The sequence below is a fragment of the Polypterus senegalus genome, chromosome 11, assembly GCF_016835505.1.
Source record: "Polypterus senegalus isolate Bchr_013 chromosome 11, ASM1683550v1, whole genome shotgun sequence".
Lineage (NCBI taxonomy): Eukaryota > Metazoa > Chordata > Cladistia > Polypteriformes > Polypteridae > Polypterus > Polypterus senegalus.
The window spans coordinates 70,238,414-70,263,282 of NC_053164.1; the positions used below are offsets into that span (position 1 = coordinate 70,238,414).

The following is a 24,869-nucleotide window of genomic DNA, read 5'->3' on the forward strand; positions in this document are numbered from 1 at the left end:
ACACAGCTGCTATAACTAAACCATTGAGTATAAAATTATGCTGCCCTGTACTTTTTGGTTATTTCATTGGGCCAAATTTGTCTTCAGTCATTACTCTATTGTATGTTTCCCTTTTTGTGTTACCCAATCCTCAGCCCTCTGGCTGAACGAGCCTTAGGTCAACGTCGAGAAAAGAAGCCAGAACCAGAATCCCGAAGTCTGGAGCTCCGGACACGAAAAGCCAAGCGAGCATTCAGTCGTGCAGTGACGCAGGTTAGTGAGTGTGTTCACCTACCCACACATCATCCAAAGACTTCTAAAATATTTCTTTTACATAAAATTGAGTCACAAGGAATTTCTTAAAATATTTCCTTTGATTATGTGTAAAACCAAAGGACTTGCCCAGCAACTCCTCTAGTAAGTAACTTTTCTGTTTGTTTCCCTAGGATTTAGTTCCGAATCCAGTGAGCCCCAATCAGCTTTATCAAGGGTATGTGGGGAGTTCCAGCACCTATAATTTCAGACGGCCAGAGGAGCGATGGGCACAGGGGTGAGCATGTGGTCAGCACAATAGCACTTCTAACAAGTACTCAACTGCTGGCTTATCCTGTTGTGCTCAACTGGATTTCTGCCATAGAAAAAAAAGGGAGCTGTCTGACTGAACGGCTGGAGATGTTTTGTAAGTCAGCCAAAGAGACATATCCTGCTTCTGGCCTGGCAAGAACTACAGGTTCTCTAATCCACTTGAAGTGCTGCTTGGAGATGTCTTAAAGGGCAGAGAAGATTTTTTGCACTTTTATTTGCAGGATGCTGACTGCACAGCAGCCCAGTACGGCTAGGTGTTTAGTAGGGGTGCAGGTGGAAGGTGATAATTGTTTAGGCTGTTAGACAGCAATTTTACATTCTTTGCTTCTTTTTCAGTTCACCCCCAAAGAGAATGTTTGCTTCCTTCCACCCTTCTGCCAGTACTGTCTCTCAGTTCAGTTCACCTCCTGCAAGTGCCCAGTATCAATACAGGTAAGGCTTTTTTACAGAAATCTACTTTTTGTTGGTTGTCTTTCAGTTTATTTAATTAAATAGGCACACTGGGTACATGTCTTTGGTGTGCAGCACACTTACTTTTGTGCATATTCTGTAAAATTTTGTGATTTTCTTTTACAGTAAAAGTTAATGCTGTCTACTTGTGGCACATTTTGTTCTTTCATAGTAACAGCCCATCGTGTCTTTCTGCAACAATGAATTCTTTACTTTCTTACAGCTGTCATAACAGAATTTCTTTTGCATAGCATCTTGAAGGGTGAACATTAACAAAATGTGCTTTATCTAGGAGTCTGTGCCTCATTCTCTTGCTGCTTTTGCTACTAGTTGCTAAGTACAGATATCCTTTAACATAGTAACATTTTCACTTACAACATGCATGTTCATCATTCCATTATTTATTGTGTTCTCATATATCTGTTCACAAGCTCACACTAAGGTAATACAGTATCTTATCCATGAATTCTGAATTTACTTAAGCCAAATTTAGGTTTACTAGGAGGCAGTCTATCCCAACAGCATTGGCTACATAGCAGGAGACAACCTTGGATGTGTTGCCAGCTCATTGGAGAGCACACTGTACAAAAATGTGGGAGAGAGGATTGTAAAAGTAATCAATGGATTATCATTTTTGTTTGTTGTAATGACATCAATTAATTAGATAATTTGGTAAGGCTTCTCAATTTATTTTCCATTCTATTCTCTGTAGATGGGGGAGATCCCTGCCATTAAACTTTCCTCAAGATAACACACTACTTTTAAGAAACAGATTCATACAATTTATTAATAAACTCAAGTATTACAGAAATGCAGTAACTGTATATACAGTACAGGCCAAACGTTTGGACACACCTCCTCATTCATTGTGTTTTCTTTATTTTCATCATCTTTTTTTGCATCAAAACTATGAATGAACACATGTGGAGTTATGTGTTATGGCCTGTACTATATATACTGACATAAAAAGATGTAACACAAGGCAGACATTTAAGATAGAAGAGGCTGGCTGCTTCTTACTTTTTTAGAGGTTTCCTGGATTTTCTTGATCTTAAAAGCTTTTTTGTTTAACTTTTTCCTTGTAGAATATTAGCATGACATCACAGTCAGTTATCACATGCCCTAGTGCACAGCTGTGGGTGAGAGGAGATGAATCCACTGCGTTGTGATGTAAGGCTTGTTGTCCCCATATTATTTAAAATCTTGTTTACCTGTCATAGTTATGACCTTGTTACACAGTAACAATCCATCATGATAAAGTACATTTTTACTGGTAGTTTACTAGCTACTTAGAGATTATTTTGGTAGAGATTAACAGTTTCATTATAGTAAGTCTTTAAGGATGATGTCCAGTGATATGTGGGGATGTGTGTTCAAGTGATAATCTTTGCTAATGTGTGTGGGGGCACATTCTCTGTGTTTTCCATGTAGTTGTTTGAGTTTGGGATGTTTTCTTCAGCTTGCTTTTAGACTCTTTTTTGTATCTTTTGTCACTTTGTAGGAAATAGCTTGACTCTTTCTGGGACAAGTATGTACTCACTGAAATTCCCTTCTTGAAATATGGTTTCTTCTGGGCAGAGCTCAGTCACTGGCACACGGCCTAATCCAGGAGGAGTGGATCTTTGAGCTAGCTGATGGTATCTAATTCTAAATTTCCCAAAGAAATGTCTTTCTTACTCCCAGGAGAGTGGTTTGTAGTCTTCATCCAGAGAACGAAGAAGTGCATGCAGCTAGTTTGTAAGGAAAGGTGTAGCCTCTACTGATTGGTGACAGTTTATAAATGTGTTATTTTGTCAAAAAACAAAGAGCCTTTTAACCCTTTTTGACTATAGTAGTCTCTACAGATATGTCTGGTCATTCCTAATTAAAACTTTTTGTTATTAGATGAAACTCAGAGACGGCTAAACAAATGTTAAATTATTCCGTTTAGTTGCAGTTGCAGTTTAGTTATTCCTTTTAGTGTTCACTCTGAAATGAAAGTGGGAGAGGTGCATCTGCCTTTCTATATTCTTGGTAACTCTGTTCTTAAGAGGATTTGTGTGCCACTGAAACCTTAGGAAAAATGTGTTATGTATCACTTTATTTATGTTAAATTTTATTTTTTGATGCCTTTTCTATTGTTCTTTTATGCCCATATTGTGTAGTCATATTTATTAATAACAACTGGAATGGTAGTTTACTTTTAGTGAGATTGTATTTACTGTACCTATAAAGATGGATTTTTCCTGTAATTTGTTTTGTGTAATGTCTTTAACGCAAAGAGATAAAAGGTCACCATTGACATTGGCTTCCTATCTGTGAATACAGATAACTACCTGAAAAACTGCTTCTAAAAAACCTTTTGGAATTTTGTGTTTCTCTGGCTTTGTTTTATGTCTCATGTTTTGGTTTGGTTCTTGTTTATTATTGGCTTTAACCTTTTCTTTGCTTTTAATAAACTCTTTGCCTCCACTCTTGATCTTTGAACCTCTACACTGCATTTTGCAATCTGTGCAGTACAAAATGAGTCACTGTCCACTTTGCTCTACAATACACATGCACACCCACAGCAGTACCTACTCTGTGCTAGATCTGGACCTGACAGTTAACTTACAACTATGACAACTCATACTGCATACCAACCAACTCCGGATAGAGCTCATGTGCATTGCGGGACACCAATATATTCTCGCATTCTCTTTCACAAGCGGACAAATTAGACATGCTCATCAACGGGCCGTATGCCTTTAGGATTTGAAAGAAAAAATCTGTTTGACATGGTGAGCAAGTGACCCACAGATGTATGAGGGATGTTCAATAATTTATCTACCTGAGTATGAAGAAAGTAGCAAGCATGTTGAAACAAGTCTGGGTATGTTGTGACATGTCTCAAAGTTACTCATGCACAGTTGTAGCTCAGTGCGAGTCTAACATTCCAAAGAGACAGGATGTCAGGAGAGTCATTGTGCGAATCAAGTAAGCTTCTTCACGACAATGCACCTGTTCATATGTCATATCAATCACAGGCTGCCATCCAAGAATGTGGGTTCCAGCAGCTGAAGCACCCATCCTACAGTCTTGACTTGGCTCCCTCAGATTATTTCCTGTTCCGAGTTTTGAAGAAATCTCTCTGTGGACAGCAGTTTTCAAGTGATTAAGACATCAAGGCAGCTGTGACGTCCTGGTTTGAAGGTCAAACAGATTTTTTTTCAAAGGGGTTAAGGTTATCACAGGAAATCTGGATGAAGTGTATGGAACTATCAAAGGACAATATTGATAAATAAAGCAGCATTTTTTTAAAACTCCTTTCTTTTCTACTGAGGTAGATAAATTATTGAACACCCCTCATAAAATAAAGTGCAAGTAAGAATTCATGAACGTATTTGAATAGTAAATCCCCCTGAAATCTGATCTTTCGTCTGCAATACACAGTACTCCATTTATAAGTGCAGAACATTGTATATATTGCTAAATGGTAAAGGAATTATTTTATCACTTTTGCAGTGTAGAAAATGCAAGAATTTGGAAAAAAATGTGAATTTCCTAAATAATTGCACATCTGTCTTTTTCTGACCTTGCAGTGCAAGTGTGTTAATAGATGTTTTAAACTCACACATGAGTAACTGAAAGATGGAGCACTGCGAATGGAATCTGAAACCTAGAGGGCAGCAATGCACTAATGGTGTTGACTGACAGATAATGATCAGGGAAAAGGGGCTATAAGACTTGTAATGTAATGGCTATCTGGCTTGTGGAGAAAAAAAAGTTATCCCTAGCAATAAGAAAAATATTGCTTTCTGCAAAACTGCTTGTTGATTCTCCCACTGTGGAGGTCATTTTTGTGTGCTTATGGTTCTGGCTGTTTTGAGCTCTATAACCCTGGGACCAGATTTTATTAATAAAAATTTTTAAAAATAATAAATTGCAAAAAAACTCTGTAAAATGGTCTAACAGGTGTTTATTCAGATATTCTTATTGGATGTGTGGTATCAAATAGTCTTTGTGATCATTCTATGTGATCATTCAATAAATTATGATGTGATCATTTCCTGTGTTGTATTCTAATATTTCTTAATTTCTGATGTAAATGCAAAACACTTTACGGTATATCCATTTTATTAAACTGCTGATCCTGATCACGGTTGAAGGATAATGCAGGGTAACTCAGTATTAATAGACTGAATTGTACCCTTTGCTGCAGTGCCCACAACCTCTGTCTTAACAGTGAAGGTTTTCTTCTTCAAAGTTTGCAGCTGTAGGTTAGTATTGATAAAATCATGAAACATCGCTTGGAGGTGCTCCCTTAGAACATTTCATACATGAGGAAATCTTTGTACTTTATGTAGTCCTGTCTAAATCTAGACTAGAATATACTAAGTTGAGTAAAAAAATTGGTGTTTATAAAAAAAAAAGTTGGGTGTTAGCTACTTAGGAACATAACCCCACTCATTTTTATCCTGGTGAAGGTTACAGTGGCAGAATACACAGACCAGGCCAATCTTATCCCCAGCAATAGTCTCTAGGTTCTCCTGGGCAGTTCCCAGATACTCTCTTCAACATGTCCATCATGTCATCCACCCATCCATACATTTACTGAACATACATAAAACAATTAATGGACCACAGGAGCCTAATGTTAACAAAGGATATACTCTAATGTATAACAAAAGTCACTCTTATACAGGTAAATCATATTGGACCTATTTCAAACTGGAATGTCTTCTTCAAGGTAATTACTTTCTATTAGTGTGAGTTTGGCATTTATGTGGTACTGTTGACCTTGATGCCAGCATTTTTCATGCTACCATCAACTACTTTCCATGAACATCAGACTTCTTAGAGAGTTTGGGTGTGTTTGAGTATGTGAAGGTACCCTGGAGTGGACTGACATCCCATCCAAGGTTGATTCCAGGTTTTCCCCTGATGTTGCTAGAATTGGTTTTGGCTCCCCACCACTTTATACTGGGAGTCAGGATGGATGGCCAAATGGATATATGGATGCATAGTAAACTTACAGATCTATTCCTGTTACTTTTTCTTAACATATTTACCTCACTTGATTTTCAAGACTGTAGTTTTTGGATTGATCCTTAGTCATTATTATCTTCCCAGACTTTATTATTTGGAAAAGCTGACTTGCTCTTTAATATGTTGTACTGTGAGAGTCATCACAATATATTATTCATGTTCCCTCGGGGGTTACTGTCCATCCTTTTATTACTTGTTGGCCTTTAGTGTTCATGTTCTTTAAGATTTTAACTACTGTTGACTTTTAATATTGCTGAACATTTTGATCCTTTCTGCATGTTACGAGCAAATTCAAATTCACGTTTTTACATTAATATATTTTCTTTCTTTATGATTTATTAAAACTAAATGTATAATCTCCTTTGTATTTAAAATCATAAAGACTGTTAAACTTCATAACCATTTTAATATTTTCATGACCCTTTATGATTTTTAGCTGCCATTATAATGAGCTTATCATTTCCTGATTTACCTTTTTTTTGTTAAGAGATATTATTTTAGATTTAAGCTTTATTAATTTATTAATGTTTAAACTTATTGTGTTAAACTTCCTTACTGTTAGCTTTGTTTGACCCAAAACTCTATCTCCTTGTGTTTTTATTATTTCCTTGTAGTTTGTTAAATTCTTTGCGCTCTTCATTACCTTGTTATTTCTTTGACTTTTGTCCAAATACCACTGAACATTGTATCAGTATGCCTTAGTCTAAAGGTCCTTTCATTTTAAAAAACTTATCCAGTGATTTTCAGTCACTGACTTCATTTACATAATTTTAGTGAGTCAGAGGATGTTGTGAATCATTCTTGTGATCTCCAGTAGTGTACTCTGACATAATCATAATCTGTGACTTTCCACACTATACATGATTTTACCTTAAGTTATAGAAGCAGGTTGTGTGTTTGTGAGCGCTGATAACCAATGCTCAGTCAAAACTCACATAAAGTACAGAGGCTTGTCCATCTGTTGTCTTGTGTTGTACTATATCACGACAGAATGGAAAAAAGAGAAGAGAGGTTGAGATTGCAGCTGAACTTCCGGTACCTAGAAAGCATTTAGCATTTGTACAACACCAATCAGTATGTTATTGGCTCTCGGAGAAAAAGGAAAACTTGTGATACTTAAGAAATGTGATACTGTGTCTGGAATGTTATCATGGAGTCCTCTAATTTGTCATCCCCTGTAATTTCTATTAATGTAATCTGACATTCTCAGGTGACAAAATCAGTAACTGTTTGACATCCCCTCCAATTATAAATGTTGTAATGTACCATTAACTTAAGTCACCTTTTGATTGGGTGATGTTTCCCTATAACCTTCTTGCCAATGTTGTAATTAATACTTTTTTATGTTTCAGGAATTTTAAACTGTCTTAATTTGGCATCCTCAAAATGCTGTAATCCAAGGATCTCTTCATTCTTTTATCATTGTTTCAGATAGATAGATAGATAGATAGATAGGTAGATGAATACTTCATTTGTCCCTAAGGGGAAATTTGTATTTGAAGAAATGTACATGCACTAAAAGAAATTTGTGGCTAAATAGTGTCTAAATATTTTATTCTGTGCTGTCATATGTTTTTCCATATATCATTAACCTTTGATTTTACTTACTCGATATTCTAAATGGGAGCTAAAGAGCAGGGATGTCAAGGCTGAAATTTCAGTTCATACTACTAACACTCTGTGATACTGAGCATGTCATTTTACCTAGAAAGAGCCTGTCAAATTAATTATACTACTAGGTGATCACCTCAATGTCTTGGGGGAGCCTTGCATGTTTTCACTCAGGTTACCATTCTATTCTTATTTTTGTCAACTAACTAATTACCTTTCTCAGGAACACAGCATAACATCCTGGGTGTGGAGCCCCCTTTCAACCCCTGTGTTCTTAAACTGACACATAAAACACTTACTTATAACAGTCTATTTCTAGCTGGTCAACCCCTTAACCATATGTATATTATGTAATTTATTCTATATTTATATATTTTATTTTGAAATAAGTCATAGAGTCATGGCTTGTGTGAATGAGAGATCTAAGCATAATGGAAGCACAATGCATATAATGCGACTATGATCCAGCTTTTGATATAAAACTATATATAGTGACTTCTGAAAGTATTCAGACAACTTCATTTTTCACATATTTTGTTATGTTGCAACCATATGCTAAAATCATTAAAATGTATTTTTTCTTTATCAAGCAATATCCAGTAACATTAAATGTGAAAGCAAAACCAAGATTATAGTACTGTTTGAAAATGTCTTAAAAATCTTCTTCTTTCGACTGCTCCCGGTAGGGGTTGCCACAGCGGATCATATTTTTCCATATCTTCCTGTCTTCTGCATCTTTCTCCGTTACACCCATCACCTACATGTGCTCTCTCAACACATCCATAAACCTTCACTTAGGCCTTCCTCTTTTCCTTATGACTGGCGGCTCTATTCTTAGTATTCTTTTTCCAATATACCCAGCACCTCTTCTTTGCACAAGTCCACACCAATGCAATCTCAGGTCTCTGACTTTGTCTCCAAACCATCCAACCTGAACTGACCCTGTGTACTCATACCTAATCCTATCTATCCTTGTCACACCTAATGCTTATCTTAGCAACTTTAACTCTGCCACCTCCAGCTCTGTCTCTCTCTCTCTTCCACAATCTCATTACTCTGTACTGTTTATCCCAAGTATTTAAACTCATCCACCTTCACCAACTCTACTCCTTGCATCCTCACTATTCCACTGACCTCCCTCTCATTTACACACATATATTCTGTCTTATTCCTACTGACCTTCATTCCTCTCCTCTATAACATATCTCCACCTAATCAGGGAGTCCTCAACCTGCTCCCTACTCCCGCTACAGATCACAGTATCATCAACAAACATCATACTTCACAGGGACTCCTGTCTAATCTCCTATGTCAGCCTGTTCATCACTGTTGCTAATAAGAAAGAGCTCAGAGCTGATCTCTAATGTAATCTCACCTCCACCTTAAATGCATCTGTCATTCCTACCACAGACCTCACCACTGTCACACTTCCCTCGTACATATTCTGTACCACTCTTACATGCTTCTAAGCCACTCCTGAATTCTTCATACAATAACACAATTCCTCTCTAGGCACCCTGTCATATGCTTTCTCTAGGTCCACAAAGTCACCATGCAGCTCATTTTGGCCTTCTCTATACTTCTTAAATAACATCTTCAGAAGAAACATTGCATCTGTGGTGCTCTTTCCTGGAATAAAACCATACTGATGCTCACTAATCATCACCTACCTTAACCGAGCTTCCACTACGCTTTCCCTTAACTTCATGCCGTGGCTCATTAATTTTATCCCCCTGTAGTTACTACAGCTCTGGACATCCCCCTTATTCTTAAAAATCTCTACCAGTACACTTCTTCTCCTCTCCTCAGGCATCCTCTCACTTTCCAAGATTGCATTTTACAATCTGGTTAAAAACTCCACTGCCATCTCTCCTAAACACCTCCATGCTTCCACAGGTATGTCATCTGGACCAATGGCCTTTCCATTCTTCATTCTCTTCATAGCCTTCCTTACTTCCCCCTTGCTAATCAGTTGCACTTCCTAATTCAATATCACCACATCATCCAACCTTATCTCTCTCTCTCATTCTCTTCATTCATCAGCCTCTCAAAGTATTATTTCCATCTGCACAGCACACCTTCCTTGTTTGTGAGTATTTTTCCATCTTTATCCTTTGCCACCCTAACCTGCTGCACATCTTTCCCAGCTTGGTCCCTCTGTCTAGCCAATCAGTACAGGTCCTTTTCTCCTTCCTTTGAGTCTAGCCTCTCATACAACTCATGAAACGCCTTTTCTTTAGCCTTCACCACCTCTCTCTTCACCTTACACCTTATCTGCTTGTACTCTTGTCTAGTTTGTGTATCTCTCTGACTATTCCACTTCTTCTCTGCCAACCTCTTCCTCTGTATACTCTCCTGTACTTCCCCATTCCACCACCAGGTTTCCTTTTCCTCCTTCCTCTGTCCAGATGTCATGACACGCACCCTTCTTGCTGTCACCCTTACTACTTCTGCTGTAGTTGCCCAGCTGTCTGGTAACTCACTGCCACCCAGTACCTGTATAACCGCCTCCCACAACTCAACCTTGCACTCCTCATTTTTGATCTTCCACCATTTAATCCTAGGCTATGCCCTCACTTTTCTCCTCTTCTTGATCTCTAGTGTCATCCTACAGACCACCATCCTATGCAGCCTAACTACACTTTGCCCTGCCACCACTTTGCAGTCTTCAGTCTCCTTCAGATCAGCTCTTCTCCACAGGGTATAATCTACCTGTGCGCATCTTCCTCCACTCTTGGACATCACCGTGTGTTCCTCCATCTTCTTAAAATACGTATTCACCACAGCCATGTCCATCCTTTTCGCAAAATCCACTACCATATGACCTTCATCATTCCTCTCCTTGACACCATACCTACCCATCACCCATTCATCTCCTCTGTTCCCTTCAAAAGTATGTCCATTGAAATCCGCTCCAATCATCACTCTCTGTCCCTTGGGCACACTGTCCATCACTTCATCCAACTTACTTCAGAAATCTTCTTTCTCATCCATCGCACACCCAACTTGCAAGGCATTTGTACTAACAACATTCATTATAACAACCTCAGTTTCCAGCTTCATAATCATCACTCTGTCTGACACTCTTTTTGCCTTCAAAACACTCTTGACATACTGTTTCCTCAGAATAACATCTACCCCATTTCTTCTCCCATCCACACCATCATAGAAAAATGTAAACCCACCTCTGATCCACCTGGCCATACTACCCTTCCATTTAGTATCTTGCACACACAATATATCAACCTTCCTTCTCTCCATCATATCGTCTTACTCTCTCCCTTTATCAGTCATACTACCAACATTCCACTCTCTTTACCTTCCTCTCCTCTTTTCTTCCGAACATCTTTCCCCTCTTCTTCTCCTTCTCCTTCTTCTCCTTCTTCAGCCAACAGTGTTGGCTAACAGTACTGGTGGCAGCTGTTGTTAACCCGGGCCTTGACCAGTCTGGTATGGAAATCTGCATTGTTGACAGCATATTGATCTGACAAAGTCTTACACCAGATGCCCTTCCTGACGTAACCCTTCCCATTTACCGGGGCTTGGGACCGGCATCAAGAAACACACTGGTTTGTGCATCCCCTGTGGCTAGGTTTGAAAATTTCTTAAAAATAAACTGAAATATTACATTCACAGAAGTATTCAGACCCTTTACTCATTAATTAGTTGAAACACCTTTGAAGAATAAAGCCTGGACTTTTCCTGAGTATGATTGAACAAGCTTTACATACCTGGATTTAGGGATTTACTGTCATTCATCTCTGGAGAACCTCTCGGGCTCTGTTAGGTTGGATTGAGACTATCAGTAGACAGCTTTTTTCAGGTCTTCCCAGAGATTTTCATTTGGGTTCAAGTCTGGGCTCTGGCTGAGCAACTCAAGAACATAAACAGAGTTGTCCCTGAGCCACTCCTGTATTTGCTTTATGTTTAAGGTCATTGTCCTTTTGAAAGATGAACATTTGGCCCACTGTGGGGTCCAGAGCACTCTGGAGCAGGTTTTCATTAAGGGTATCTCTGTACAGCTTTTCTTCAACCCTGACTAGTCTTCTAGTCCCTGCTGATGAAAATCAACCCCACAGAATCATGCTGCCACCACCGTGCTTTACCGTTGGAATAGTATTGCGCAGGTGATGAGTGGTGCCTGGTTTCCTCCAGATGTGATTTTTAGAACTGAGGCCAGACAGTTCAATGTTGTTTTAATCAGACCAGGGGATCTTGCTACTTGTAATCTGATAGTCCTTTAAGTGCCTTTCTGCAAACTTCAGGTGCACTTTTAATAGGTTGTCTGGCGATCGAGCAATAAAGCCCAGATTAGTAAAGTGTTGCAGTGGTGGTTGCCCTTTTGGAAGTTTCTTCCACCTTCACAAAGACTTCTTGGTCACCTCTCTTACAAAAGGTCCTTCTCTCCCATTTGCTCATTTTGGCCTGGCAGCCAGCTCTAGGAAGAGTTGTAGTTGTTCCAAACTTATTTCTCTTTAAGAAATTTGAGGCAACTGTGCTGTTGGGACCCTTCAATGCTGAAGAAAATTTGTGTAGCTTTCCCCAGCTTTCCTTAGCTCTGCAGGTAATTCCTTCGACCTTATGGTTTGATTTTTGCTCTGATACACATTGCACAATTGTGTAACCTTCTCCTAACAGGTGTATGCCTTTCCTAATCATGTGCAATCAATTAAATTAACCACAGATGGACTTCAAATAAGGTGTACAAACATCTCAATGATGATCAATAGATAGTCTTATACACCTTATACAGCTGTTTTTTCATTTGTTGCTTCTTTTTCAACTCTTCATTAACCCACTTTTTAAACTTCCTACTAATTCCAAATTTAGGTATGTACAGTACTTGTCCTGCATAAAATGTAAAACATTTTTAAATCTGTTCCACTGCTCCTCAACTGTCTCTGCACTTAAAAGCTTATCCCAGTCCATCTTCTTTAGACTTGACTGCATCTGCTTAAAATTTGCCCTACCAAAGTTAAACTTAACAGTTTTACTCTTTGCATCCACACTATTTCAAAACACTGAGAATTGTATACTATTATGGCCACTTGAACCTAGTGGTTCAATCACCTCTACGCCCTCAATTCTGTCCTGGTTATTACAAAATACTAAATCTAGTCAGGCTTCACCCCGTGTTGGTGGTCATTGGTTACTGCTACTGTATATACTGCATGTTTAGAAAATGTATGGTTTTTGTCATCTTAAATTGCACAGCTCCATAGTCTCATTAGCCTGCAAATTTCTAATTACTAACTTTATTTCTTTAGATGTAGCTTTCCTTTTTGTTATACATCCATTTGTTTGTGTGTCCTTGGTTGTGTTGTTACTGTTGATTTTTATATAATTTCACTCAGTTTTCATTTAAACTTCATCTTTTTTACACACATTAATCTGAATCTTTAAAATCACAAGACTTCAACAGTATATTTTTATAGCCTTTCTTTGACTTTTGAGTGGTACTTTGAAAAGCTTTTCCATCTGACAGCATTTGGATGCTAACTTGTTTTTAGCCTGGGCTGCACTCTATATGTTCTACGCGTTCTCACTGGGATTGTGCGGTTTTCTTCCAGGGATTATATCTTAATCTCATAATCCATATGCCAGGTTGCTAGTTGATGCTTAACAGAAGTGTTTTTCTATTTTGAAATCATTACTGCTTGATTGGTCTCTATCTTGTTGTTACCCTTACAGGATAAATAAGTAGTACAAACTGATAGAAAGTAACCATTTGGCCTTTCACTGGAGTTCTTAATCTTTTGTGTTTATGCTTTCTGTTTGTACAGTGAGGAGGACAGCACATACCAGCCTTCTCAGGTGTTTATGGATTTAACCGACCAGAAGCAGGACCCATCCCAAGTTCAGAATGTCAGTTCCTGTTCCTGTACATATGTCCCTAATTCTTCAGTTGGCTTCACAAGTCAAGGAGCAAATCTGACGAGAGAAGCTGTCCGAATTCTAGCCCGGAGAGTAACAGTTGATGGCACTGTTCAGTACTTGGTGGAGTGGGGAAATGTCAACATGTTCTGATTGCCTGAAAATGGAGCAGTATGGCTTTGTGTACGGGTGTGCTTGGTTCTGCACAGCACACAGCAGCTACTGTTCGTATGAAAGAGGACTTGAACCAGATGTCAAGTTAGTCACTGCATTCCAGCTTGGGCATGCTGTGCCATTAACCAGATATTGTGTCTGCCTGTTTGTACGTATGGTTCTTGATAGAACTGGTAACAAGCAGCATTCTGCCAAGTTCACAAGTCGCCTTGGTGAATGTCTGTCTGTGTGCTGTGCAGGCCAATTTCTCAAATTCCATTCATATTAGAAAAAGCAACGTTTGCTCCTTTGGAGAGGAATTTAGACAAACATGTTCCAAGTTAAATTTTCTTATATTGGAAATGTGTTTTTTATGTACAAAGCAGAATTTTATATTCATCAGCCTGTATTTAATTTTATTTTTGACAGCTTTATTTTCTTTTATCAGAAACGACAACAGTAAAGTATTAGAGGAAACTGCCGCCAAAGCTTTGAAAGCTGAATGTAAACAGCTGGCCTTAAAAGTAGTGGGAGTGACAAAGCCGACTTCCCGAAAACCTGGTACTCCCTGCCTGCCAAGCTTCCGTCTGACTTGGCATCGTTTATTCTTCCCTTGTATTTAAAGACAGAAAAAGATCAGATTAAACTTTAGAGAGCCTCATTATTAAAAGTTTCTCACATGGAACATTTTCATTTTGGATATTTTCATTAAAATCTTTATTGTTCATTTAATACATAGTATGTTGTTTTCTTATATAAAGTAACTTCCTCATCTGGAAGCCTATGCTCAAATGAGACAAGCTGCTTAAAAAGACTCAAATGGCCATATTTAACTGACTGTACAAGCTTTAATGCATTCTGCAACTGAGCAGCGTGGCCGACTTTCACTGAACAAAGTGCATTTCTAACTAGATGATAAAATATCTGAATTAATTTTTGGGCTCAGATGTTATTTAAGGAGAGTTCTCTGACCAGAAGCCCTCTGGTGTGATGTAGGACAAACCACAGGGGCTATGAGATAGTGTGTGCTTAACCTTCAGCTCTGTGACAGAGCATCTCACAGAAACCAGAGGCCCTGCCACATTGGGGACTAAAATTCACAGCTGTAAAACAGCTACTGATTTCACAAAGTCTACTTTGTGCACCCAGACAATGCTGTCTATGAAAAGCAAACAAAAAAAGTTTAATTTATTTATTTAATTCAGATGTGAATTATATGTTTTGTTAAGCTAAAAAAGCATGGTGTATCGTGGGCAAAGTTAAACACCTGGGAGTTTATTGTTATTCTGCAAAATGCCAAGTTTACAGTATTTAACACAAAACTACTGTAGGCACCTGAATTTTTTATGTTTAACATTTTAATTAGATTAAGTTGCAGAATTTTTTTTTGTGTTGGGGTTTAATTTGTGGAGAGATCGATTAATTTAAGAAGCCATGCTTAGCCAGTGAAACACAGGCAGACAAAAGGAGTCTAATATGCATTTTTGCTCCTGTGGGGTAAAGCGTTAGCTCCTGTCAGCACATGCTGCTTAGTTTTTGCAGATACTAAAGAACTAGTTTGAGTCCGGAATTTTAACAGGGGAGGTTCGTATAAAGAATGAAAGAGATTTCTGTCACAGTAGATGATTCTGTCCATCAGATGTTAAGAGTCTTGCCTCGCCTATGTTTAAACATTGATTACTTCTTTTTTGAAATGTAAATATATTTTGCCAAAAGACACAATAAAAATATATATGTGACCTATTTTGAAAGCTGGAATTACTGACTTCAATTTAGTGAGATAACTAATCTGCAAGTTTTAACTGTTTGCTTCTGCTTTTGTTATTCAGGTTTTTCTGGAGAAAAGATGGTGGGATTGTCGCCAGGCTTCACGGTACTCTTTCCATAGTGTTCTCGCTCATTAACTATGTTAATACATTCACTGCTTATTCTTTCTCAGTTTAGCAATAGTTACCTGGCCTCAGAAGTCTTGAAACACTAATGAGCAGTAGAACTAACAGTAGCATTGTCACAAGTACAGTGAGACGCCTGGGGCATACAGCCGCCCTAACCCTCGACACAGACAGGCAGGACTCCAATTTACTACACAAACACGGTTTATTTACAGAGCACAGTTCACAAACCACAAGGCATAACACAGTCCCTTCTTGCTGCTAGTCCTTCTGCCTCCACTCCTTCTCAGGTTTTGTTCTCTTCCTCCCAACTCTGGCCATTGAATGGTGGGGACTGGCCATTTTTATAGGGCACCCAGAAGGACTCCCAAGTGCCCAACGAGCTTCTTCCAGCTGCACTTGCGGGTGGGATGGAAATGTGGCCAAATAGGACCCTGAAAGCGTCCCTGCACCCCCTGGCAGTGGCCACAGGCCCCAGCAGGGTTGAGCTCCCATGCTCCTGACCTGTGGCCCCGCTGGAAACCAAGGAGCTGCCCTTTGTCATCCCGAGGGAGAAACTGTCCTAAAAATACTCTCTCCCCAGGTCCTTTCATACTCTGGGCGTCTGCCACAACAGGGCACAGTGAAATTCTTACTTGCACGTCCTACAACATGGAACACATCTCTTCTCACCAACACCATAGTGAACAGTTCTTTACTAGGCTGTAGTTGAGTTATAACACACTGCAATATAGAGCAGTGTGACATGGAGTTGTGAAGTTAAGTATAGTATAGTATGGTATTGTATAATATAGTATAGGGTGGTATAGTTGGATATAACATAGAGTATAGTGTATGGTAGTGTGTTGCAGTTGTAACCTAGTATGCTTACATCACTCTCTGCTTAGGGCTTACTGAACTCAAAGTGTTGCTTATTGCAGCAAATAGAGACATCATAACATATGTGAGTTATCTAACCTACTTTGCATCAATTATTTTTTGATGGTATCATGCAAAAGGCCACTTTTAACCAGAAAAATGATCTAGTCTTTATTGGGTCTAGACTAGGGATGGACAGTGTCGCTCCTGGAGAGCCGCAGTGGCTACAGGTTTTAATTCCAACCCAATTCCTTAATTAGAAACCAATCCTTGCCAGTCTCAGACCTTATTTAATTTTATGGCTTGTTAGTCTGCACAATGTAAAGTTCTTATATCATAGATTTTTTTCCTTTCCATGTTTACCATCACAATAATTTGAAGCCTAAAACAGATCATTTTTAGTTTGTCACATTTTTCTATTAACTGTTTTATTAAATGAAACAGTGCATGATGAACGCAGGGCAGCACGGTGGCGCAGTGGTAGCGCTGCTGCCTCGCAGTTAGGAGACCCGGATTCGCTTCCCGGGTCCTCCCTGCGTGGAGTTTGCATGTTCTCCCCGTGTCTGCGTGGGTTTCCTCCGGGCACTCCGGTTTCCTCCCACAATCCAAAGACATGCAGGTTAGGTGGATTGGCGATTCTAAATTGGCCCTAGTGTGTGCTTGGTGTGTGGGTGTGTTTGTGTGTGTCCTGCGGTGGGTGGGCACCCTGCCCAGGATTGGTTCCTGCCTTGTGCCCTGTGTTGGCTGGGATTGGCTCCAGCTGACCCCCGTGACCCTATTCGGATTCGGCGGGTTAGAAAATGGATGGATGGATGGATGATGAACGCACACAGATGTAAGTGGAATAAAGCTAGATGAAGAACTAATGGCTCCTTTGTCATTTACATCTTATAACTAATAAGGAGCCATTAAAAAATTGAATGCAGCAGTTTAAAATTGAAATAAACAATTAAGGGTGGGGAACCTTAACAAATGAGACCACTAAAATGAAGCATCAAAATGTCACTTAATAAGTGCTTCAACAGCAAACTGACTTCTCATTGAGAAACTGGGTTGGAGCAGAAACCTGCACCCACTGCGGCTCTCCAGGACCGACATTGCCCACCCCTGGTCTAGACTATTTCATAACAACATAGAAACCACTACATTAATGAATGAGTGACAAAACCTCATGCAAAGTAACTTACTTAAACAGCCTGAAGCTTGGTAGCAACATCTGTCTATTTTGTGTTTCCACTTAATCTATTGCCATGCTTAGAGGATCTGTATTCAATAATTGGGTGAAAAAGTAAATGCATCTCATGATTTTCTTTCTTTTTAAAATTTTGTGGGTATATCAAGATTTCATATTTATTTAAACAGTATATAACAGTAACATTTAACAGTATATATAAAGGTGATTACAAACAACCATGAAAAATGTACTTTACAAAAAATTCTTCAACAATAAATGAACACATATTCACTTCCCCTCAGTGGAAAAATTAAATACACCTTTGGTTCTAATAACTGGTATTAACCCCCATTGATAGAGTGGGCATTTCCTTTAACTAATGTCTCTGACATTGATTGGGAGAAAGTTTTTCGCACTCTTCCAGGCAGAATTCTTTCAGCTGTGCAATATTTGAAGGCTGTCTTGCATGCACAGCCTGTTTCAAATATCCCTCAGCATCTCAATGGTATTCAGATCCCAGGTCTGGACTTGGCAATTCCACAACCCTCCATTTTTCAGCCATTATTTGTTAGATTTACTGGAATGTTTTAGGTCATTGTCATGTTGTAAGGTCTACTTTTTGTTGAGTTTCAATTTTCAGACATGTGGTCTCACATTCTTGTGCATCTCCCCTTGCTATCCATGTGCACCCTCGGCTACAATTAAGTTTTCTTAATGGATTCTATCAAGGTGAGCTGCCCAGGCACTGATGTGTTAAAGCAGTCCCAAATCATAACATTTCCAGTTGTTAACGGGTTCTTCTTGTCAGAATCCTGTCTTTTCACGAAACATGCCTTTCTGGTACTATGGTCAAATAACTTTTGTCTCCCCACATTCCCAGCCACCCCCTTTTTCATCCAAAAGTTCTGGAGCCTCATGCATAACGCCATGCATAGAATTCACACTAAAACATGGCCTAAGGACAAAAGCGGAAATGTGCGTACGCTCCAAAAAATCCAGATGCATGAATCTAAGGGTTGCGCCAACTTCCACGTTCTTCTGCTACATAAATCCCAGTCAGCGTAAAAAGTAATGCACATACAAGCGCCTGCTTCCCCACCCTAACTCCTCCCAGAATTACACCTCTTTGAATATGCAAATCAATATAAATAGGCCTTAAGCTCAGCATTCTTTGAAAAGGCAATGGCAAAAGCATGGGGAAAATAGAATTTCAGGGAATACCAAGTGGAGGCAAGGAAAAACATACTATTTGTTGGTTTAAACGGTGTAAACAAGAAAAGGAAGTTGATCAAGTGACATAGAGTGTCTGAGAAACTCGAAAGCTCAAGTTCACAAAGTCGCACAATCCCCAAAATAAAAAAATTGTCAGATATCAAAGATATCAAAGTCACCATAAAAAGGCGAGTCGTAGCCCACCGTCTGAGTGTCATATGAAAGCTTATTAGGGTACAGAGAAAAGAAAAAAAAATAGGAGCACAGTGGGGAAAAAAGCTCAAAATTTCCACTTTAATCTCAAAATTTCACTTTAATCACATAGTTTATTTTGTCATTAATGTAGAACATCATAAACTTCATCTTAAAATCGTTTAATCTACTAGTTTCTCAAATACCATTGTAACTGAAGTAGCACATTAAATGCTTTGTTTTGTATGTGTTCTTATATGTGCTCTATGTGTGTGAATCACTGCGTGCTTCTTAAACGGGCTTTCTCTTCCTCCGACAGGACACAGAATCCATTACATTTGTGATATTACAGCTCTCTGATAATTTAAATACTGAGATGAATACTTGGTATAATTTTCATGATGACAGGAATTAAAGCATGTATTAAACATGGAAACACAGTGGCGCAGTGATAGTGACGAGCTGGCGCCCAGTCCACAGATTGTACCTGCCTCACGCAAGATGCTTCCTGCACTGTGGACGACCTTCGATGAAATTATTTATTGCATCAGTACTCAAATGTACTAACCCCCAATTCCTGTCCTTCCTTTTCTTTCTCCAAGTACCCACTCACCACACAATCAGCTCTGTAATAGATGTTAAGCCATCTGTAAGCTTAGAACGCCAATTCTTCAAAACTTTTAAGGAACATTGAAATATCTTCATAACACATGTTTAATTAATCTATCCATCCTATCACGCCAGTTCCAGCAAGAATACAGAGCGAGGCAGGAACAATCCGTGAACTAGCTAGCTCTGTGCCACCGTGTCCTCACATGTTTAATTATTAACAATATAGATTATTTAAATGATGTTAACATGTTATCTGTATAATGTCATAAACATATTTTGCTGCATTTCATCTTGAAAATGATATTGCCATCATATGTAATTACACGCTTTATAAAGTGGCTCAGGTTGTGCAATATTATAACTGTATTGCACATTTACAGTGAAGTAATTGTACTTATAAGTATAAACAGTTCTACAAGGAGCACTCGATGGACTGATTGATTGTGTTTATAATTCTTGGGATGAAACTGTTTCTGAACCGCTTGATCAGTACAGGAAGCGTTTGCCGTATGGCAGCAGTTCAAACAGACAGCATGACTGAGGCAGCGTGTGCTTGATGCTGTATAGTGATAATTCTCACTCCGATCAGCTGCTGTACAGCTGTGATTCTCCACTCAGATACAGTGATATAAATACTCTGAGTGATGCAGTGAGAGTAATATGGAAAAAGGTGATCCGCTGTGGCAACCCGTACCGGGAGCAGCTGAAAGAAGAAGAAGAAGGTGCAGTGAGAGGAACAACGTTAAAGCAGCTATGGTATTTGGAATAGTTTGGCCATTCCGTGTACCATTATATTGTTACAGGTTAATTACAATCAGATGCCTTAAACTAATAAACAATATGTGTTTAATTTCAGTGCATTTGATAAAGCCGCATCAGGGATGTGTAAGTAAAAAAGAAAGGGAAACCACACTGGAACAAAAGCACTGCTTTGACGCTGGGTGCCGCCAGTTTGCAAAACCAAGTAAAGAAATTGCGTACGCCAAGGATTGAGCTAGCCTGAAAATGTGCGTGGCTTTACAGCAGGTTTAGTTGATATACATCGCAATGTGAGTGTGGAAACATGCATACGCACCGTTTATACATGAGGCCCCTGGTCTTTGCCTTAGTGTTCAAAGTCAAGCGTTATTTATGCCCTGGTGTTTTGATTCTGCTTCCTCCTGGTACACCTCCCATGTAGACATAATTTGTGCAGCCTCTTTCTAGAGCTAGACTCAAGCACTTGGACATCAACAATGGCAAGTGCTACCTGTAGGTCCCATCATAAGGCTATGTAGTTCTTGGAGACTTTTTTCAGCATTTCGTGTTCTGCAGTCGGGCTGAAGTTGCTGTGATGGCATGGTGTGAAAAAGTTGGCAGGTGTTTGAAATCTTCACATAGGAATAATCTGCCTGATAGTGGAATTTTTTGTGGATCTTTTTAAATCCTTTCCCAGCCTCACAGGCATCTATAACCTTATTTCTGAAGGCTATAGTGAGCTCTTTCAGTCTGGGCATGGTGATAATAAATACTCCCACAACAAAAAGCAACTAAATGTCTGAGGTTTAAATAATGCAGGTTCCTCCAAATTCTTTTCTGCTGATGCTCTAGTCATTTGCACCTGATCTAATTTTAGCATTTAAGGTAGTAATAAATGTAGGAGTGGTAACACTGCTGCCTCACAGTAAGGAGACCTGGGTTTGCTTCCCAGGTCCTCCCTGCGTGGAGTTTGCATGTTCTCCCCTTGTCTGCGTGGGTTTCCTCCAGTTGCTCCAGTTTCCTTCCACAGTCCAAAGACATGTAGGTTAGGTGCATCCTAAATTGTCCTTGGTGTGTGTGTGTGTGTGTGTGCCCTGTCCAGGGATTTGTTCCTGCTTTGCACCCTGTGCTGGCAGGGATTGGCTCCAGCAGACCCTCGTGACCCTATGTTAGGATATAGCGGGTTGGAAAATGACTGACTAAATGTAGGAGTGTACTTTCTTTTTCCACATGCAAAATTTGCACTTTTGTTCATTTAAATGATAAAAATAGACTTCAAAACCAACATCTGCCATGATATTTGTTGTATAATATTACATTTATCTATTGATATTGTTTAAATGAAGATGAAATCTTTCCTTTTAGATATTAAAAAGGAAAAAACAACATATTATGGGGTGAACATTTTCACAACAGTATACATTGCACTTGCAGGATCCGACACATGATGGTACATTTATTCATACACTGCCACACTTATTCACAATAGGTCAGTGTAAAACAGACTGAAAATACGACAACGTGCAAATGTTGAGGTGATGATAGCAGCATGGACTATGAGTAGCCAAGTCAATCAAACATGAACAAATGGTCATCCCACACACAATAAAGGTTAGTGGGACAGGAGTCAGCCCAGGTCCCTGGGGGTCACAGACAGCTTACAGTCCAGGTCACAGGTCACCAGTACTCAACTTGCAGTTAGTGGCCAGTAGTCAGCTTAGGTCACTGGAGCTGTAAAGCAGAAGCAAACACATTTATATAGCCGTAATTGAGAAAAAAGCTATCTGAAATTTATGTCTGAAAAGCAGTTGGCGAAGTGCTGCAGGTTGTTAGGACCCCACTTATTTCCTGACTGCGATACTTCCTGTGTGTAATTTGCATGGCTATCCAGCGAGCGCCCCGTTTCCTCTCACAGTCCAAAAACCCGTTGTCATATTATCTCATGCCACTAGGCAGGGTGGAAGTCTGTGTTGTTGTGCTTACTTTTGGACTTCCCCTTCTGCCTGGTATTGCTTGGACTGAACCTTTAGATTCAAGAATTAATGAGTGCTCCTCAGAAAAATAAGGTCTAAGAATAAACACCATCATAGGTTGAGACTCTTTTGCATTTGGATCAAGTAAATATGGTTAAAGGAAAGTGCTACAGGGGGCTCCAGGCTTGGTTAAGGTGTCTTCGTATCTGTACCTTAGGTGTTTTGCTCGAACATATTTCGTGAATAGACATCAGTCTTGATTGATGTTTGGTTGCAATCTTCTGAAACGGCCGAGCTTGTTTTTTTTTTTTCCCCGAGTCAGGAAAGATGTCTTCTTTATACATCAGATCACTGCACACTTCTGAGACTCCCTCCGTGCAGTTGGTACGCTTTCCCCGTGTCAGAGTGACTTTTTCTCCGAATACTTTTTTTTTCCGAATAGTTTTTTTTTTTTTTTGTCAGGTAAACCGGCAACCCTTAGATGACACCGTTTTATAGTGTGCTCGAGTATGGCTGTCTACCGGGATGAACTCCCACGAAGCTGAAGATGAATTAATCAGACAGATATTGAACTAATCTAGCATGAACTTCTTATCACTCAACCATTTTCTGTTTTATATAGCGCATCTTAAATAATCGGCATCCGAAAAGTTGTACTGCAGAGCACGTCGATTTAATTAAGTATTCTGCTCAATTACATCCCTGACGTTCACGACTTTCCATTTTTGGAACTGCTATTCTTACTCATATTACGAATAAATGCACAAAACTGAACTTCTGCGGCACATACAGTTAAAATACATTGACTCACTTTCTATAATTAAACTGATATATCGAAAGTGAGTCAACGAATTTACTTTCAACCGTTAGCTGCAAACAGGGCAGATGCGGAAAGTGCTGGTAGAGCCACAGCTTCACAAGATCTCTGTGTCAAGCAGCATGCGCTGAAATTAAACAGATGTGGAAACGACTAAAGGGGGGAAATCGTTTCTTTTATTAGCTTTTGGGGCAAAACAAAGTAAGAAGATGGTTTTATAATCGATCAGAAAGAGCAGAGAACCTTTTGGAACTAACGCAACACATTTACAGGAAAGCCTTATAATTATTAATGTGCTTTTTAAATACAGTAATGTTTTATGCATTCGTCTTAAACCTGAACATGGTCCCGGGAAGGCACTGCCTATCCCGACAGCAATGTAAGGAGAGCGACAACCAGGGCTGGATTAACCTAGCAAAATAAGCATTTGCTTAGGATATCAAGGGAGGGGGTGGGGTCGGTGGGTTTGCACGTTTCCGGATTTACTATGGACCATGGTATAAAACTGCAAATTGCGCAACTGAACCGGGATCCACCAAACAGGACACAATAAAAGGAAAAAATACATATATACAATAATAATAACAGTAGAAGTTAATGATACATCATATTCTTGGGAATACAACAAAATTAGATTCTGGTAACTGCCGCACGGTCCACCGAGGCTCACGAGATCGTTCTTGGTCATGCCGGCTGCCCCATTCAATCGTCCACTGAGAGTGAGTGCAGCTCATATATATGGGGCCACCAAAAGAAAAATCCGGGCCCACTCTCTCTCTCTCTTTCTCTCTCTCTCTCTCTCTCACACACACACAAACACACACACACACAAAAGCACCTGATACTAGGCCAGGCCGATTTAAACGCGCCATCCAAAATGACTGTACATCATTCCGTTATCGTAAAGTTTATCTAAACACAGCAAGCTGGCCAGGCTCAATGTGCGCCGTACATGTACCTCCCCAGTATAAAGCTTGATCGGGTTCTCTATGTTATTAAGATCTCTGTTCAAACGCCATATCTCAATCTCTTGTTTCCTCCAGCAAATTTTGGCCCTGTCTTTTCTTTTCGATGGGGTAAAAAGCAGACCCTGGCCAATCGCGCTAAAATGGTACATTTTCTTTCTTTCAAGACACTGTTAAAAACACGGTGGCAAAATCATCAACATGGCTGCCACACAACGCACAGATACAATCTGTGTAAAGACACTGCCTGTGTGGCCTTTACGTGCGTTAAGTTTTCTTCCAAAGACTTGTGTATTATCTTTTGTTAAATTTTAAATCTGACGGGTATAAGTAGGCGTGGCGGCTGTTCCAGACTGGGTAAGCGAGGTGCAAAATAAAAGTAAAACGGTGGATTTGGGGTGATCACGAGTCGCTTCTTGAACCCTTATAAGGTATTAATCAGATAGGTATTTGCATGCTAGTGAGGAATCAGTGCCCGTGCCAGCTAGATCATGCCATGGCAGGAACCCACACTAGAAGGGCAGCTACGTAACACTACAGTATATTATTACTGGGTATGGGCTCCTTATACTCTCAGAATAGTCTCAGTTATTCATGGTGTGGATTCCACAAGACGTCAGAAACATTCCTTTGAGATTCTGGTCCATGTTGACGTGGTTGCATCACACATTTTCTGCAGATTTGTCAGCTGCACATTCATGCTGTGAATCTCTAATTCTACCACATCCCAAAGGAGGCTAGAAAAAAAAAAAAAAACACAGAGCTCATTGTCATTTC

The 24,869-nt window shown here is 39.5% G+C and overlaps 1 protein-coding gene across 6 annotated transcripts in view; it reads left to right on the plus strand.

Annotated features, from left to right (window-relative positions):
* Positions 1–15,403, plus strand: part of phf1 (PHD finger protein 1) — a 41,161-nt gene extending 25,758 nt beyond the window's left edge. For 3 of the 6 annotated variants that reach the window (XM_039768978.1, XM_039768981.1, XM_039768979.1), the window contains exons 12-15: positions 135–252; positions 426–529; positions 901–996; positions 13,416–15,403. In XM_039768978.1, coding sequence (XP_039624912.1) covers positions 135–252; positions 426–529; positions 901–996; positions 13,416–13,659 — 562 coding nt within the window. In that variant the 3' untranslated portion in view covers positions 13,660–15,403. Of the gene's footprint in view, positions 1–134; positions 253–425; positions 530–900; positions 997–2,099; positions 2,185–2,515; positions 4,741–13,415 lie in introns of those variants that run through there. The other 3 variants (XR_005635564.1, XM_039768982.1, XM_039768983.1) reach the window with 3 other exon arrangements.
* Positions 15,404–24,869: the final 9,466 nt, after the last annotated feature.